This window comes from Nerophis lumbriciformis, linkage group LG24, assembly GCF_033978685.3.
Source record: "Nerophis lumbriciformis linkage group LG24, RoL_Nlum_v2.1, whole genome shotgun sequence".
NCBI lineage: Eukaryota > Metazoa > Chordata > Actinopteri > Syngnathiformes > Syngnathidae > Nerophis > Nerophis lumbriciformis.
This window is the reverse complement of record NC_084571.2, coordinates 4,410,536-4,427,614: the sequence shown is the minus strand read 5'-3', so window position 1 is coordinate 4,427,614 and position 17,079 is coordinate 4,410,536. Positions and strand designations below refer to the sequence as shown.

General features: G+C 41.3%; 1 protein-coding gene across 1 annotated transcript; it reads left to right on the top strand.

The window, feature by feature from the left end:
* Positions 1 to 9,017: 9,017 nt before the first annotated feature.
* Positions 9,018 to 15,282, top strand: LOC133620569 (perforin-1-like). The gene is made up of 5 exons (XM_061982156.1): positions 9,018 to 9,152; positions 12,604 to 13,149; positions 13,245 to 13,383; positions 13,787 to 13,998; positions 14,299 to 15,282. The coding sequence occupies exons 2-5, from the start codon at positions 12,623 to 12,625 to the stop codon at positions 15,128 to 15,130; spliced, it is 1,710 nt and encodes a 569-aa protein (XP_061838140.1). The 5' UTR covers positions 9,018 to 9,152; positions 12,604 to 12,622; the 3' UTR covers positions 15,131 to 15,282.
* The last annotated feature ends 1,797 nt before the right edge of the window (positions 15,283 to 17,079 follow it).

Genomic DNA, 17,079 nt, shown 5'->3' with positions numbered 1-17,079 from the left:
GCGAGGGATTCTCAGGCTGAGGTTTGAGCGACCACTGCGGGCTCGCGACGCCGGGCTACCGCCGTTTGGGCACAGGGAGAAGCTTCAGCGCGGGCCGACCGGCACACGGTTCTCGCCGCGGAACATGAACGTACGGTCTCCATTGTCGACTCCTGGGTTATTTCAACTCTTTTCCGTGGATGAATAGGAGCTGCGGTATCCTCGAGACGGCCTTGGATCCCCTGCAACGCCTCAGCATGAATGACAAGCGAACACGGCTTCCAACGAAACACTTCCGGCCTACTTTTCAAATTAAAACACATCGCTAAAGCGTTGGCCTCAAGGTAAACGAGGTCAAGTACAGTATAATGGGTTTAACTAGCATTACGTTATGGCAACAAAGTTCTAAAGAAAACATCAAATCCTAAATCTGTTATATTTTTATTCTTATGGTTGCTTTTTATTTTTATTCTTATTGTAATATATATATATATTTTTTCCCCATCTATACGCCCCTTATTTACTTTTTAATTTCGATCTCAATTCTGTACACTGCTGCTGGAATTTAAATTTTCCTGAGGGAACTCTCCTGAAGGAATCAATAAAGTACTATCTATAGCAGGGGTCCCCAAACTTTTTGACTTGTGGGCCGCATTGGGTTAAAAAAATGTGGCCGGGGGTCGGGCTGTATATGTACATATATATATATATATATATATATATATATATATATACAAATATACATTGTCTTTTTAATCCGTTTTGACATTTAGCATTTTCACGTTATCGATGGGAAAATTCATTTTTAGACAATAGGATTTGCCAGAGCGGCTAGGAGACACCGAGAGTAACAAGCGGTAGAAAATGTATTAGAAGGGAAAGATTTTTTTTTTTTTTTTTTTTTTAAAAAAAAAAATTTTTTTTAACTTGGGACTTCCCTTGGGCCGGATTTTGGATGCTGGGGGCCCGGATCCGTAGTTTGGGAGCCCCTGATCTATAGTATCTACAGTATCTATCTATCTATCTAAAAGGCAGTTTCCTATCAATGCCTCCGACTGAAAATATCCACTGTGAACAAACACTGTGCTGGTCAGTAAACATCAAGGCAAGTATTTCTAAAGATCAGGGGTGTCAAACTCATTTTAGATCGGGGGCCACATGGAGAAAAATCCACTCCCAAGTGGGCCGGACTGGTAAAATCACGGCAAGATAACTTAAAAATAAAGACAACTTCAGATTGTTTTCTTTGTTTAAAAATAGAACAAGCACATTCTGAAAATGTACAAATCATAAGGTTGTTGTTTTTTTACACTTACATGTTGCGGTTAATAATTTATGTGTCGTTATTTATATTTTCTGAATAAATGATGTGATTATGTTTATCAGTCAATGCATTGGTGTTAATTTTCAATCAAGATAAAAAAAATATCAAAATCAAATTACAGGATGTTATTTATGTAGTCTGATCATTTTCCTCGACTGATGTACTAACATCATGTGTTTTATTTTGTACATATGTAGCATCATCTACAAAGATACAAAGAATTGCTATTGTGACATCTAGTGGACACATTTAGAACAGCTGTTTATTTCATTCAAAAATGTCTGGTTAATTTTTATACATAGCAAACTCAACCCGCGGGCCGGATAAAACCTGTTCGCGGGCCTGATCCGGCCCTCGGGCCGTACGTTTGACACCCCTGATCTAAAGGGACCATATTATGCAAAACCAATTTGCCTTAACCTGTGTTAAGAACCCCTTAACCCAAACTTGTCCCAATTGTTTGTGCTGCAAACAGTTTCGGTCTAATTATTATAGTTTTATGTTAATGTTTTATTATTCATAACCAGCATCCCACCTTGTCAAAACCTCCCCAAATGTGTCCCATTCGTTTGTGATGCAATTTTCTTGTCCAACCATTAGCTTATATGTTATTAACGTTTTATGTTTTTATGTTATTGCGTAATTAACGTGTTATTATTCATAACCAGCCCCCTTACCTTCTCAAAAGCGTCCCAACCCAGTCCCAATCGTTTGTTCTGCATTTTTTTTGTTTTTACGTAACTGTGATCATTTTCATGTTATTTACGTTCATAATTCATAACCAGCACAGTGCACCTTCTCAAAATCCCCTCAAACCAATCCCAATCATTTGTAATTAAAAAAACAATTTGGTCAAGCTAATATAGTTTTTATGTTAACGTTTTATGGAGCTTGTTATGAATCATAAAACGTTAACATAAAAAATTATAATAAATGGAAAATGTTTGCAGCACAAACCATTGGGACTAGTTTGGGGGGGATGGAAAAAAATCCTGATATGAGGCAGTCAAAGATTTAAGGGAAGTCATAATCAGCTTGAGAAAAATAAAGAAAAAATACATTTAAAAAATCCGCCAAGCAAACATTAGTCATGTCAAATTAATTGATTGACTTCTTCCAGTAAAAGAGGCACGAGAAAATATTTTTTAGGGATAAATATTATATATTAACTGTACTATAATCTCTGAGGTAGCCTTCTGTTAGGTACTTTGAATAAACAGAACAAGTCAGATTCCAGTCATTTTAAATATGTAAACTGCTCAAAGATAGTGCCGCTATCGAACCCGAGCAGGAAAATAGGATAGACCATGTCTACACCGACTTCTACTTTGAAGGCAATATTTCCTCGGTCCCCACTTCCTGTCTATGGTGGGGTTAGCCAAAAGCATCTTGACTGCCCGGTGAAATACCTTCACTGGAGAAGCCATCATTGCCTTCTTTGTGTGCCTGACAAAGTTGTTAACCAAAGTATGCAAATGCTACTTTTAAAGAGTACATTCCAGCTACATAAATGATAAATGATACTACACAAATGATACAAGTGGCCCTTGGATTATCACACCCTTCAAATTCTAATTCATACCCTTGGTGGTCAGTTAGTCAAGAGCTGCTCACCCACATGGCCCGCCCCGTCCCTCAGGTCAGCTGATCAGCTGCTCCTGGATGTACTGAAAACCAAGCGCAAGTTCAGAGGGGACATGGCCTTTTCTGTTGCGGGTCCTAAACTGTGGAAGGATCTTTCTCTACATGTGAGACAGACCCCTTCTTTGACCACATTTAAGACCCACTTTTACTCTCTTTAAACAAAGTATGATACGTTGAACTAGTTTATTCTAAATTTGAACTGCTTTTTGTTTGACTCATTGTTTTTAAAGGCCTACTGAAAAGCAATTTTCTTATATAAACGGGGATAGCAGGTCCATTCTATGTGTCATACTTGATCATTTCGCGATATTGCCATATTTTTGCTGAAAGGATTTAGTAAAGAACATCGACGATAAAGTTCGCAACCTTTGGTCGCTGATAAAAAAGCCTTGCCTGTACCGGAAGTAGCAGACGAGTAGCGTGACGTCACAGGTTGTGGAGCTCCTCACATCTGCACATTGTTTAGTATCATGGCCACCAGCAGCGAGAGCGATTCGGACCGGGAAAGCGACGATTTCCCCATTAATTTGAGCGAGGATGAAAGATTCGTGGATGAGGAAAGTGAGAGTGAAGGACTAGAGGGCAGTGGGAGCGATTCAGATAGGGAAGATGCTGTGAGAGGCGGGTGGGACCTGATATTCAGCTGGGAATGACTACAACAGTAAATAAACACAAGACATATATATACTCCAATAGCCACAACACAACCAGGCTTATATTTAATATGCCACAAATGAATCCCGCATAACAAACACCTCCCCCCTCCCGTCCATATAACCCGCCAATACAACTCAAACACCTGCACAACACACTCAATCCTACAGCCCAAAGTACCGTTCACCTCCTCAAAGTTCATACAGCACATATATTTCCCCAAAGTCCCCAAAGTTACGTACGTGACATGCACATAGCGGCACGCACGTACGGGCAAGCGATCAAATGTTTGGAAGCCGCAGCTGCATGCGTACTCACGGTACCGCGTCTGCGTATCCAACTCAAAGTCCTCCTGGTAAGAATCTCTGTTATCTCAGTTCTCCACAGGCCAATGGTAAAGCTTGACTGTCATCTTTCGGGAATGTAAACAATGAAACACCGGCCGTGTTTGTGTTGCTGAAGTCGGCCGCAATACACCGCTTCCCACCTACAGCTTTCTTCTTTGCTGTCTCCATTGTTCATTGAACAAATTGCAAAAGATTCACCAACACAGATGTCCAGAATACTGTGGAATTTTGCGATGAAAACAGACGACTTAATAGCTGGCCACCATGCTGTCCCAAAATGTCCTCCACAATCCGTGACGTCACATCATACCAAGACGTTTTCAGCAGGATATTTCGCGCGAAATTTAAAATTGCACTTTAGTAAGCTAACCCGGCCGTATTGGCATGTGTTGCAATGTTAAGATTTCATCATTGATATATAAACTATCAGACTGCGTGGTCGGTAGTAGTGGGTTTCAGTAGGCCCATCCATCCATTTTCTACTGCTTATTCCCTTCGGGGTCGCTGGAGCCTATCTCAGCTACAATCAGGCGGAAGGCGGGGTACACCCTGGACAAGTCGCCACCTCGTCGCAGGGCGGTTTCAGTAGGCCTTTAAGATATTTTGTTTCATCTGATCTTTTTTTATATATTTCACTATTATTTTAAATTATATATTTTAACCTGCGTGAGTCTGGTTATCTCATTTTCAATAAGGTTCAAGACGTTTATCAGAATTTTTCTTCCTTGTACTTTCTAAACACTTTGAGTTGGAACGAGGGGTGTAACAATTCGTCTTAACAATGATGCGATGCGATTCTGAATTTGTGTCTGCCGATACGATTCAGGGACAACATTTTCAACATTTAAGACATTTTCAATAAAAGTACAGTAACCAACAATTTAACGATTTACCTTCTACTTCTGATTTTGTTTTTCAACATAAAACCAACATCTCTTCAGGTTGAAACAACTGGAGGTTTACCTGCTATTTTTACTATTATTTTTGACATAGAAACAATACAAATACAAAAAAATTATTATAAAACAAAATGAAGGGCAAACAAAGCTCTTCGGGTTAAATGAGCAGTGGTTTGACCTGCTACTGCTCTCATTTTAATAAACAGCTACGGTAGCAGAGAAAAGTCACAACAAATGCCGCAACACAATAACATAAAGCCATAACAGCAACTATAACCCAACAACACGACAATACAAAGACAGAACGAAAAGGACAGCGGAAGAGTTTAGTTGATTAAATCAGTGGTCCCCAACCACCGGGCCGCGGCCCGGTACCGGTCCGTGGATCGATTGGTACCGGGCCGCACAAGATATTTAAAAAAATAATAATAATAATTGTATTTATTTAAAAAAAAAATTAAATCAACATAAAAAACACAAGATACACTTACAATTAGTGCACCAACCCAAAAAACCTCCCTCCCCCATTTACACTCATTCACACAAAAGGGTTGTTTCTTTCTGTTATTAATATTTCTGGTTCCTACATTATATATCAATCAATAAATGAACAAGTAGATTAATAATTAATTTTCTACCACCTGTCCTTAATAATTTTGACAAAATAATAGAATAGAAAATGACACAATATGTTACTGCATATGTTAGCGGACTAAATTAGGAGCCCTTTTTTGCTTACTTACCGTATTCTTCGGACTATAAGTCGCAGTTTTTTTCATACTTTGGCCCGGGTGCGACTTATAGTCAGGAGCGACTTATGTGTGAAATTATTAACCCATTACGGTAAAATATCAAATAATATTATTTAGCTCATTCACGTAAGAGACTAGACATATAATATTTCATGGGATTTAGCGATTAGGAGTGACAGATTGTTTGGTAAACGTATAGCATGTTCTATATGTTATAGTTATTTGAATGACTCTTACCATAATATGTTACGTTAACATACCAGGCACGTTCTCAGTTGGTTATTTATGCCTCATATAACGTACACTTATCCAGCCTATTCTTTATTTATTTTAAAAAATTGCCTTTCAAACGTCTATTCTTGGTGTTGGGTTTTATCAAACAAATTTCCCCCAAAAATGCGACTTATACTCCAGTGCGACTTATATGTTTTTTTCTTCTTTATTATGCATTTTCGGCCGGTGCCATTTGTACTCCGGCACGACTTATACTCCGAAAAATACGGTACTAATAAAAGACAAGTTGTCTTGTATGTTCACTATTTTATTTAAGGACAAACTTGCAATAAGAAACATATGTTTAATGTACCCTAAGAGTTTTTGTTCAAATAAAGCCAATAATGCGATTTTTTGTGGTCCCCTTTATTCAGAAAAGTATTGAAAAGTAGCAAAATAATTTTGGTATCAGTACTGGTATATTGTTATCCGGACAAAACTAGTCTACTCCGTATATTTGTATTGTGTTTGATTTTCTCTTCTGCTGTTACCAAATAGCATTACTGGGATTTAAAATATAGTCTAAATACAGAATAAAGGTTGTGCATTGTCAACACATCAGGTGCAAAAAGGCATTTTGACGGATATGAGCGCTTATGGAAGGGGAGAGACTAGCCCTTGAAGGCAGCGAGTGACGCAGTGTAATCGTCTAATGGAAGAGGCGTGTTGAGGCTGTGAATGAATTCATCCACATCTCACCTCACTCTGTTGCCTTGCGACAAGCGATCACTTGTGACATCTGCAAACTTTGGCACTTGCGAGGTTAATGGCGTTTGTGTTGGTGACAGTAAACTGTGACAGTTGTCATTTTGTCACCCACAATAAACACTGCGGTTGGAAACACACTGTGGTTAGAAGTGAAACACGAGAGTAAAATGCAGAGAACCTGAAAGTTAAAACCCAAGATGAAGGCCGTTTTTTCCAGTAAGCGGATACAATCCCAAAAGTTAATTTAGTCCTAAAAGGATTTTAATATGTAGTCTGGTTTTGGACTGGATCGGTTCGCAGCTGAGTGTGAAGCGACTGGGATGAAAATCAGCACCTCCAAGTCAGAGTCCATGGTTCTCGCACGGAAAAGTGAGTGGAGAAGTACAAGTACCTTGGGGTCTTGTTGACGAGTGAGGGAAGAGTGGATCGTGAGATCGACAGGCGGATCGGTGCGGCGTCTGCAGTGATGCGGACCCGGAATTGGTGCATTGTGGTGAAAAAGGAGCTAAGCCGGAAGGCAAAGCTTTCAATTTACCGGTCGATCTACATCCCTATCCTCATTTATGGTCATGAGCTTTGGGTTATGACCGAAAGGACAAGATCACGGGTATGAGCTTCCAAAATGAGTTTCCACCGTCTCTCCCTTAGAGATAGAGTGAGAAGCTCTGTCATTCGGGAGGCACTCCGATTAAAGCCGCTGCTCCTCCACATCGAAAGGAACCAGATGAGGTGGTTCGGGTTCGCAATACCCCCCAAACGTCTCCCCGGGGAGGTGTTTAGGGCGCGTCCGACCGGTAGGAGACCACGGGGTAGACTCAAGGCACGTTGGGAAGACTATGTCTCCCAGCTGGCCTGAGAACGCCTCGGGATCTCCCGGGAAGAGTTGGACGAAGTGGCTGGGGAGAGGGATGTCTAGGCTTCTCTGCTTAGGTTGCTGCCCCCGTGACCCGACTTCAGATAAACGGAAGAAGATGGATGGATGGATGGAGTCCAAACCTTGCATTCGTTATAACCACAATAAGTATGTGGGCCAATGACAGAGCTCTGCGGGACACCTCAAAGCAGAGTTGAGGTCAAACAAGCAACAGCAAGACATTTTTTGGTCAACAACTTGGACAAGGTATGCACAAAATGGAAGTCTGGCTAGTTTTTGTCAAAACGTGGACCTTGGAGTGTTGTGTTTTCCCGGAATGCAAAGGAAAGTTGGCGCGGGCAAGGCGTGAAGGTAATGACATCTTTATTTTAACACTAACAAAAGGAATAAACAAAAAGCGCGCACAAGGGCGGAAGTACAAAACTTGGCTATAAAAACAAAAACTAGCACAAAGGCAGAACTATGGACAAAAAACAAAAGACACTAACTCTGGCATAAATAAACAAAACTTACTTGCGATGACGTGAACAGGGCAGCATGGACTATGAAACAAGCAGTGTGAACTAAGCATGAAACCGTAAACATGACACGAAGCAGAGTGAGTAAGGATAATGTCACCAGGACGATCAACAGAAAAAGACAGGCTTAAATAACAGTGACATGATTAGTGACAAAACGAAACAGGTGCGTGACATGAGGACAGGTGAAAACTAATGGGTTGTCATGGAAACAAAACAAACAAGAGTGCACAAAAGGTCTAAAAACCAAACCGAACATAACCAAAACTAAACATGATCACACAGACATGACAGTTTTGAATGCAAAACGAAGAGACACATTCAGTCGATCCAAGATTGGCAAAGCAGAGTTGAACAGATAATCTGCATTTATTTGTTTAGACATTACTGTACACTCTGATGATACTATCTCTAAAGTTGGAAAATTCCAGTCAACTTTGATTTTGTATTCCACACAGAGGGGCTTTAGAAATAAAACAGTACCGTAAAAAGTTGTCGTTTGTGGACAGTGTAAAGCGGGCTACAGACGTGTCGGACGAGAAAGCAAGTTGTGATCAAATATGGCGGACTAACTTGCAGACGGTGAAGTGACATCTAATCATTGGGCATTGTCCCCTTTTTCAGACCCCTGTGGGACGTTGCCAGAGCAAAGCATTCAACAGGCAACCACAACAGAGAACAGACACTACAAGGGTGACCTGAAGGGAAGAAAGAGGACCAACAACAGATCCCTGAGTGATGCCTCAAAAAGAAGAACAGACATTCTTGACAGAGCTGATAGATGCAAAGTTGGTTCCATGGAGGAAAAAAAACAACACTTTTTTGGACTTGAAACTGAAGTTTGGTTCTGAACAAACGTTTGATCATAGTCATTGGTAAGCATCGTAAGCATTTGTTGAAGGACCTGATGAATAGAACCATGAGAGCCGCAGCCCAGCACCACTTCAGAAGAAATGCAAGTGCATGGACGCGGTTTCCTTGCTAACTGGAACGCCAGTTTCCTGCCACTCACAAGCTCTTCTGAGGAGCTCATCAAAAACTGTCAAGACCACCGTTGCCGCAACAACCTCACACCCCCGCCCTTCTTTCTTATAACATTTAGGGCAGATGCGAATGTCGTCAGTTAAACACATCCGACCATCAGCTTATCTTGGCAGTGGTGTAAAAAGACAAGACAAGGGTGAGTGTGCACTGATGCTCAGATGTTACTTGACATTTTAAGCGATTTTAGAGTATTATTCCACATTTTGTGTCACCGTGTTGCTTAATATGTGAGGAACATACACACAAATCTTATTGACCTAAAACAAGCTGCATGGTGGTGGAAGTTTTGGCCGGAAGCCAAATGTTTTGAACATAGTCAGACTATTGCTGGGATGTTCCTGACGGCTCAATGGTTACTGGTGATGGTCAAGCTAGCTCTGTTCTCAATGGGTACAAGACGCCATTTAGCATTTCTCAAAGAAAAAATGCCCTATATTTGTGTTGTTTTCGGCTGTACGAACCATTCAAATCGCGGAAAGGTTAAACGTTTCTTCAGAGTTCCTCGAGATGTTATTAAAAATGGCGGAAAAGTGCTACATTTGTGTTTGTTTGATATACTTTTAACGGTTATGAATTCCCATTTAAGAATTAACTCGATATTATTTGTAATTCTTAAACACACGTTTGCTACGAGTGCTTCGAAAAGCACCAACTCGATGCGTCTAAATAAAAGAAAGCAAATGTGAGCAAAACCTAAAAGAGTTAAGATTTTACCCAAGGCAGCAATCATAAATGAATCTTTCAGCACATACACAATGTTGACATCTATAGTTATGTTTTGATAAAGACGGGGACAAGCATGCTACTCGTAAACAGCGCACACAACAGCAACATACATGGCATCTTAGACAAAAAGTTAAATTATGAAATGCAGCACACTGACAAATGAAAGCATGCGAGGGCCTTTTTAATATTTTTCATTTTCAAAACCAATATATAGATTTTTTTTTACCTTTGGGGCCCATTCTCAAGTTTGGTCCCGGGGACCCTGGAGTCTAAGTTATAAAAATGTTTTAAAAAAAAAGATTTATACACACACACACACACACACACACACACACACACACACACACACACACACACATACATACTAGAGATGTGCGGTTTGCGGGCACAACCGCGTAGTCCGCGGATTATCCGCGGATCGGGCAGATGAAATTAAAAAAAATTAGATTTTATCCACGGGTCGGGTCGGGTGGTTGAAATTAAAAAAAATTAGATTTTAAATAGATTCAGGCGGGTGGCAGTTAAACCTATTCGGAAATATATATACATAGTTAAATGTTGTTACCCACATACGAAAAACGAGCAGACACCTGCAGCATATGCCACAACAGAAGAAAAAAAAAGAAAAGACATGGACACTTTTACGGAGCGGAGAAGGGACGCCTCGCCGGGGTCCGGGACCGAGGCCCCTTCCCCCGAGAGGGCCCCACCGGGAGCCGTAGCTGAGGCGATCCACGAGAAGGGCCCGACGCACGTCCAGGGTCACCACCGCGCCCACCGCACCGACACCCCGCCTCGTCCGCCTTCGCCGCGGCCGGCGTCACGCCCAGCAGGTAAGCAGCTTACCTGCCCGCCACCCCCGTGGCCGGGGGCTCGTAACAGGGGTCACTCCGCGCGCTCCGCCCGCGCAGCTTACCTGCCCGCCACCCCTGTTGCCGGGGGCGCGTAACAGGGGTCACTCCGCGCGCAGTGCGCTCACGAAAGGGGTGGGGCTCACCCTGGTTGATATAAACAGCAGCTAGGACGGTGGCCATGGAAGTTGGAACCCGCTAAGGAGTGTGTAACAACCCACCTGCCGAATCAACTAGCCCTGAAAATGGATGGCGCTGGAGCGTCGGGCTCATATACCCGGCCGTCGCCGGCAGCGAGACCCGCTTGGAGGTGCGCTCAGCGCGGCTCCCATATGATTGCGCACTGGTGTGCGTCTGGGTCGTGACAGCGTGGCACGCAAATGTCTGTACTGCATTGGATCAGTCTCCTTTCTTTAACAGGCAAAAGCTTTATAACCTCACTAATGCCTTGCATCGTCTATATTAGATATATAACAACGGGCGGGTGCGGGCAGATGCGGTTCTGATCAAATGTTAGATCGGGTGGATTGCGGATGGTTGACGACTTTCTGATGCGGTTGCGGATGAAATAATTGCCTATCCGCGCATCTCTAATACATACATACATATAAGTGGTAAAAAATTGATGTATGTATGTATGTGTATATATATATATATATATATATATACTGTATATATATGTTTTCTTTATTGTCCAATGTTAAGTCTCTAAATCAACTTCAGGTCTATCTGTCGATATGAAGGTCTTTTTCTGTGCCCTTTTTGTCAAAGAAATTCCTGTTTTTTTTATGGCAAAAACACAAAAAAATGCAATATTTCCCCCCAAAAAAATTCTAAGTGGAATATTTGATGTGAATTAATCGGAGCTCTAAATAGGTCAATAATCAATAACACCATTGCATTCATTCATTACTCATTCATTATTACTTTTTAGGCAATGACTGTTTTTTTAAAAAGAAAATCCCACAATAATTATTGGGGATCCAAAAGGGCCCCACTAATTATTAAAAAAGTTTTAATTTAATTTTTTACTCTCAAAACTTAAGTCTATAAATCAACTTCAGATCTATCCATTGATTATGATAAATACAACTTTGTGTTTTATAAAGCAAACATGCGATATTTTACCCAAAACATATATTTCAAAGTAGAATATTTGATGCGCAATAACTGGAGCAATGAATAGGTCAATAATACATAACAATGATTTGTATTATTTATTTAGCAAGAGCAGTTTTAAAGAAAAAAAACAGCCTGTATGGAAGCTTTGTGTTATGAGAGTCATCATGGCATTTTTTTCTGATTACATTTTACCTGCTTGCTCTTTTATTCCACGTTTTCATTTTCTTTTTAAATAGTATTTTTAAAATGTACCGTGAGCCGTTAAAAAATCAGTTGCGGGCCGCAAATAGCCACCAGGGCCGCAGTTTGGACACCACCGGACTATGTGGACAAATAACTTGGGATACAGCTGCTAACTGATGACTGATTCAGGGGTTGGACTAGAACCGCTCTAATTCCGGTCGGTGTAATGAACAAATACAATTTTTTTTATGTACTTTGACAGAGATATTAGTCCAATGTTGCTGTTTGGCCTAAGCTGGGAAGCAATTCACACACGCCACTAGACGAAAACTGGAACGCTTGTGGGCAAACCGACGGTACCACTCCATTACCCAGACCTCCTCCTCACTGATAGGTGTTTATGGAAGATTTAATAATGGCGTACATTTCTCATAAACAAAAAAAACAAAAAAAATCTGCAAAGTCCGTCACCCATTAAGAGATGTTTTGGTTATTTATTAAATGTGAGAGACTGGCTGGAAACCACAAACTCTCACCCACACCGAAAATGTAAATAGGATTTAACGACCAGATTGACTAAGATTGGGCCCATTTAACCGTTTAAACTCGACTAGAGTAGCATGACTGAAAGCACATGAAAAACAAATAGAAATAGAAATATTGCCAGGCTTACTATTTTCCACAAATAAAGTGTTCTTTTTTCAGATTCCAAGGCATCATCAACATGAATCTGTTGAATATTTGCGCTGTCCTCATGCTGTCCTTCTCCCAGCGTACACATCAGTCCTGCACAGTGGGCACCCCCAAGCAGTGTCTCCAAGCAGAACTGGCCCCAGGCACTAATCTAGCCGGGGAAGGTTTCGATATCACCACCATGGAGCGCAAGGAGGCATTTGTCCTGGACATGGATAAGTGGGAACGCAAAGACAAAACATGCACCCTGTGCATCAACCCCTTCCAGAAGAAGGCCCAGCAGAAGCTGCCTCTGTCTGTGGTAGACTGGAGGCCAAAGCAGGTGTGCAGATTGAAGGACGCCAGTACACTTTACAGATCCAGCGAGGCTCTTGTCAATTCCATGACTTCTGTGGTGGAAAACAACTGGAAGTTTGGTCTAAGTTTGAATTCAAAAAAATATGGTGCAAATCTAATGCTGGCTGGCACCAACTCAAAATTGGCCGAGTACTCTATGCAAAAAACCAAGACAGACAAGTTCAGCTTTGTCAGCCAGAAAATGTCCTGCGAGTACTACAGGTAAGAAGTGATGGCTTGGTGAAACATTTTGTCCTACAGCACATCTCTGACATGCCTCTTTCTTTGTGGTTTGCTGGACATCTCACTGGAAACAGCTACAGAGTGTCCGTCGAGCCAAAGCTGCATGCTGAATTTCAAAAAGCACTAAAGAAGCTTCCAAAGACCTACAGTCCCCCGAACAAGCAACATTTCTACAAACTGATTGAAACCTTTGGCACCCATTACGTCACAAAGGTAGTCTATAGATGTTCTCATTTATCCAGGTCATTGTATTCTCAGGGCATTCAATCGATCGCAAGTGGACTGTTCAGGTTGTCTTACAAGACGTTTCGCCTCTCATCCAAGTAGGCTTCATCAGTTTATGAAGTCAGATTAGTTCATGGTCAGATCTTGTCTTAACTAGATCTGACCAATCTAAGTCTCAGACATGAACTTATAAAGCCTACTTGGATGAGAGGCGAAAGGTCTTCGAAGACAAACCGAGCAGTCAAGTTGCGATCGACTGAATGCCCTGATTCACAAAGGTAGGTACCACATCCATCGACCAAACCAATACACTGGATCCTCTCAGGTCCAACACACAAGCATCTGCACCACAAATCACTAATACATATTTACTTTGATCAAACACATCCAGGTGAAACTGGGAGGATCTGTCCAATCCACCACCAGCATCAATCAGTGCCAGACCAGCCTGCAGGGCCTCAGCACAGAGGAGGTGCAGATGTGCCTGGAGGTGGAGAAGTCCCTCACCATTAAGGTGACCATGGATGCTCGCTACAAACACTGCCAAAACGATAGCAACAAGACAACGAGCAAGAAGAACTTCTCCAGTCTCTTCAATGACAGGTGTCAACCAACAATTTTCACTTTACTCACTGATGTCATCTTTTCACTATATGTTGAGTAACATTTATAGGTTCCAACCCTACAACCCAATTAGCAAAGGGAGATCACCCAGGACCTGTTTCTGGAATATTCATTGAGGGCAGCCACTTGCAGTGGTCCTTTGTAGAGAGCTTGCCAAATCATTGAGTGACCCGAGAGAACCTTTGCTCAGATTTGTTTTCTAAAATACAATCACTTTGCATATTAGCACTCAGCAGAAGAGCAAACCCATATCAACTGACACAACTGTCTTCTTTATAGGCTCACGAACATAAGGGGGGGTCACACCAACAACGTGGACCTTCTCTTCTCTGCAGGCAAAGACCCATCAGCCTACAAGCAATGGCTCAACACGCTGCCACGCTATCCAGACATCATTTCGTATTCCCTGGAATCTTTGCACGAGTTGGTGCCGACCCACGAAAGGAAGAACCTGCAAACAGCAATTAGCCACTATATTCTAGAGCGGGGGTTGATGATCAACTGCAGTGGGCGCTGTCAGGCTGGCATCAAGGACAACTCCAGGGACAGCTGCGTCTGCCAGTGCCACAACGTACCTGCAGTGAACCAGGACTGCTGCCCGAGCCGTAGAGGCATGGCCCGGGTCATCATAACCGTCCAACGGGCCTCAGGTCTTTGGGGAGACCATTCCACGGCAACCGATGGATATGTGAAGGTGATTTTCAACAAACAAGAGCATCGTTCTCGCGTCATTCTCAACAACAACAACCCCCACTGGGCCACAATTGTGGACTTGGGCTCTCAAGATTTATCAACAGCCTCTAAAGTCAGATTTGAAGTGTGGGATCAGGACAGTGGCTGGGACGACGACCTTTTGGGACAGTGTGAGCGAATCCTGAAGGTAGGAGTGGATGAGGATGTGTGTGCCATGCACCACGGCCAGTTGTTCTTCAAGTGGGATGTGAAATGTGCTCCCAATCTGGGCAGTGAGTCATGCATGGACTACAAGTCTTCGCCAATGAGCCAAAGTCTTAGAAACATGTATGCGTCCCGCCACGCTCACCCTATTCCACGAGACATCATGCTAGCAATGGGCGTGTTTGTCAACAATAGAAGTGCTATGACAAACTAGAGTCTCACTGCTGATAAACGCATGCGTAACACTCAAGTTTGGTTTTCCTGAAGCTTTTACTTATTATGTAACGTCCATTGTTGGCAAAGCAGCACAATGAGTGCGCTTTTACCGTCATTAAAGTTTGCAAGAAAGCTGGCATGGCTTAGATATTTGCAATGTATTCATTACGTTTTAAAGATTCCTGGGGTGATGATTCGATTGAGAATCAATTTCCGATTGAACACAATTCTTAATTCAAACCGATGTATTAATTGTAATGTATTAATTGGTATAATCGTTCTTATGAAACTTTTTCAGAACAGGTTATAGGTTAAAACGCTCCTTCTGGTTGCATGGAGATGGCCTGAAAACTTATTTTTAAAGACTTTTATTTATTTTTTAAATATATATATATATGTATATATATATATATATATGTATATACATATTAGTGCTGCAACCAACAATTAATTTGATAATCGATTAATACTGTCGATTATTACTTCGGTTAATCGATTAATAATCGGATACAAGAGAAACTGCATTTCTATCCTTTCCAGTATTTTATTGAAAAAAAACAGCATACTGGCACCATGTTCTGCACATTGGGGATGCAGCATACACCAATTATAACACAGAAATGTAACTCATCAGATCAGAACTGAATCAGATATTGTACTCGTTTCTCGGCTGCCTCTGAATAATAGCATGAAATATTCCAGCACCTTCATAACATTTAGTTATACTAAAGCGTCACTCAAATCTAAATATATTTATATAGCTTTATCGGGTCCGGCTACATTGATCCATTATGAAACCAACCTGAGATATTTCTGTCCGCTACGTGTATTTCGAAATCGGTAACCGTGCGTTTTCTCTCTCAAAACGGAGACACATTATCAGCCCCGCATTGCAACAAAGGCATAACGTTAACGTTACTCACAAAAAAGCTGAACTCATGAATGCCTGTTGCCACTATGGACTTAAAAAGTTACGTACCGTGAGTTCTTCCCTTCAACCATGGCTCCAACATGTTTCCTCTTCAGGTGCTCCTGAAGCAATGTTGTACTTCCATGCCATTTTGCAGGAAACGGTCTTCTTTGAAGTCTTTAAAGTGAAGTGTTCCCACACTTTTGACGACTTAGGTCGTACACTTTTCTCCATTGAAGCAATAACCTCAAGATGTTTCTCCGCTGAACTATCCGTACTGTTTTCCCGCGCCATTTTTCGAATGTTTCCAGCAAAGGAGACGACGTCGTCACGTGAGCTGTACGTGACACATCACTGGCTAGCTTACCTCCACCTCATGAGACGTAACAAGTTCTGTACTGTTTTTGTACTTACTTTGATTATTGTTTCTCAGCTGTTTGTAAATGTTGCAGTTTATAAATAAAGGTTTATAAAACAAACAAAAAAAATAAAAAAATAAAAATAAAATAAAATAAAAAGCCTCCGCGCATGCGCACAGCATAGTTCCAACGAATCGATGACTAAATTAATCGCCAACTATTTTGATAATCAATTTTAATCGATTAGTTGTTGCAGCCCTAATATATATATATATATTTATTTTTTTTTTTTTTTTTTTTTAAATCAGATTATTTTTAAAGATTTTTGAAAATTACGAATTAATTTACAATCAGAATGAATAAGAATCGTGATTCGGGTGTAAATCTTTTTTTTTTGTGCACCCCTCGTATTCATTGTGCATTTGTTGTTTTTTCAGATGTTTCTATTTAAAATGTAATGATTTTTTATGAATTTAATGAAGTCTTCCTAAGAATTTAAGACCTCCTATCAGGCATTGTTGGCTCCCATAAGACAGGAAGTGGTGACATTTCCTGTGCACAAATGCGGTGTCAGTGACGCTGCTGACACGGACAACTTGTGAAGGCAAACACGGTTTGACACGCAACTACTTTGCATGATTTGGGTTTCCATTTGCAAGCTCAAATAAAAACAAAAAC

Bases quoted from the DNA above. Each gene is read 5' to 3' on its own strand.
- LOC133620569 (XM_061982156.1), top strand. From the start codon at position 12,623: ATGAATCTGTTGAATATTTGCGCTGTCCTCATGCTGTCCTTCTCCCAG. The intron at 13,150-13,244 runs GTAAGAAGTGAT...CACTGGAAACAG, and splicing joins ATGTCCTGCGAGTACTACAG to CTACAGAGTGTCCGTCGAGC. The intron at 13,999-14,298 runs GTGTCAACCAAC...TCTTCTTTATAG, and splicing joins TCCAGTCTCTTCAATGACAG to GCTCACGAACATAAGGGGGG.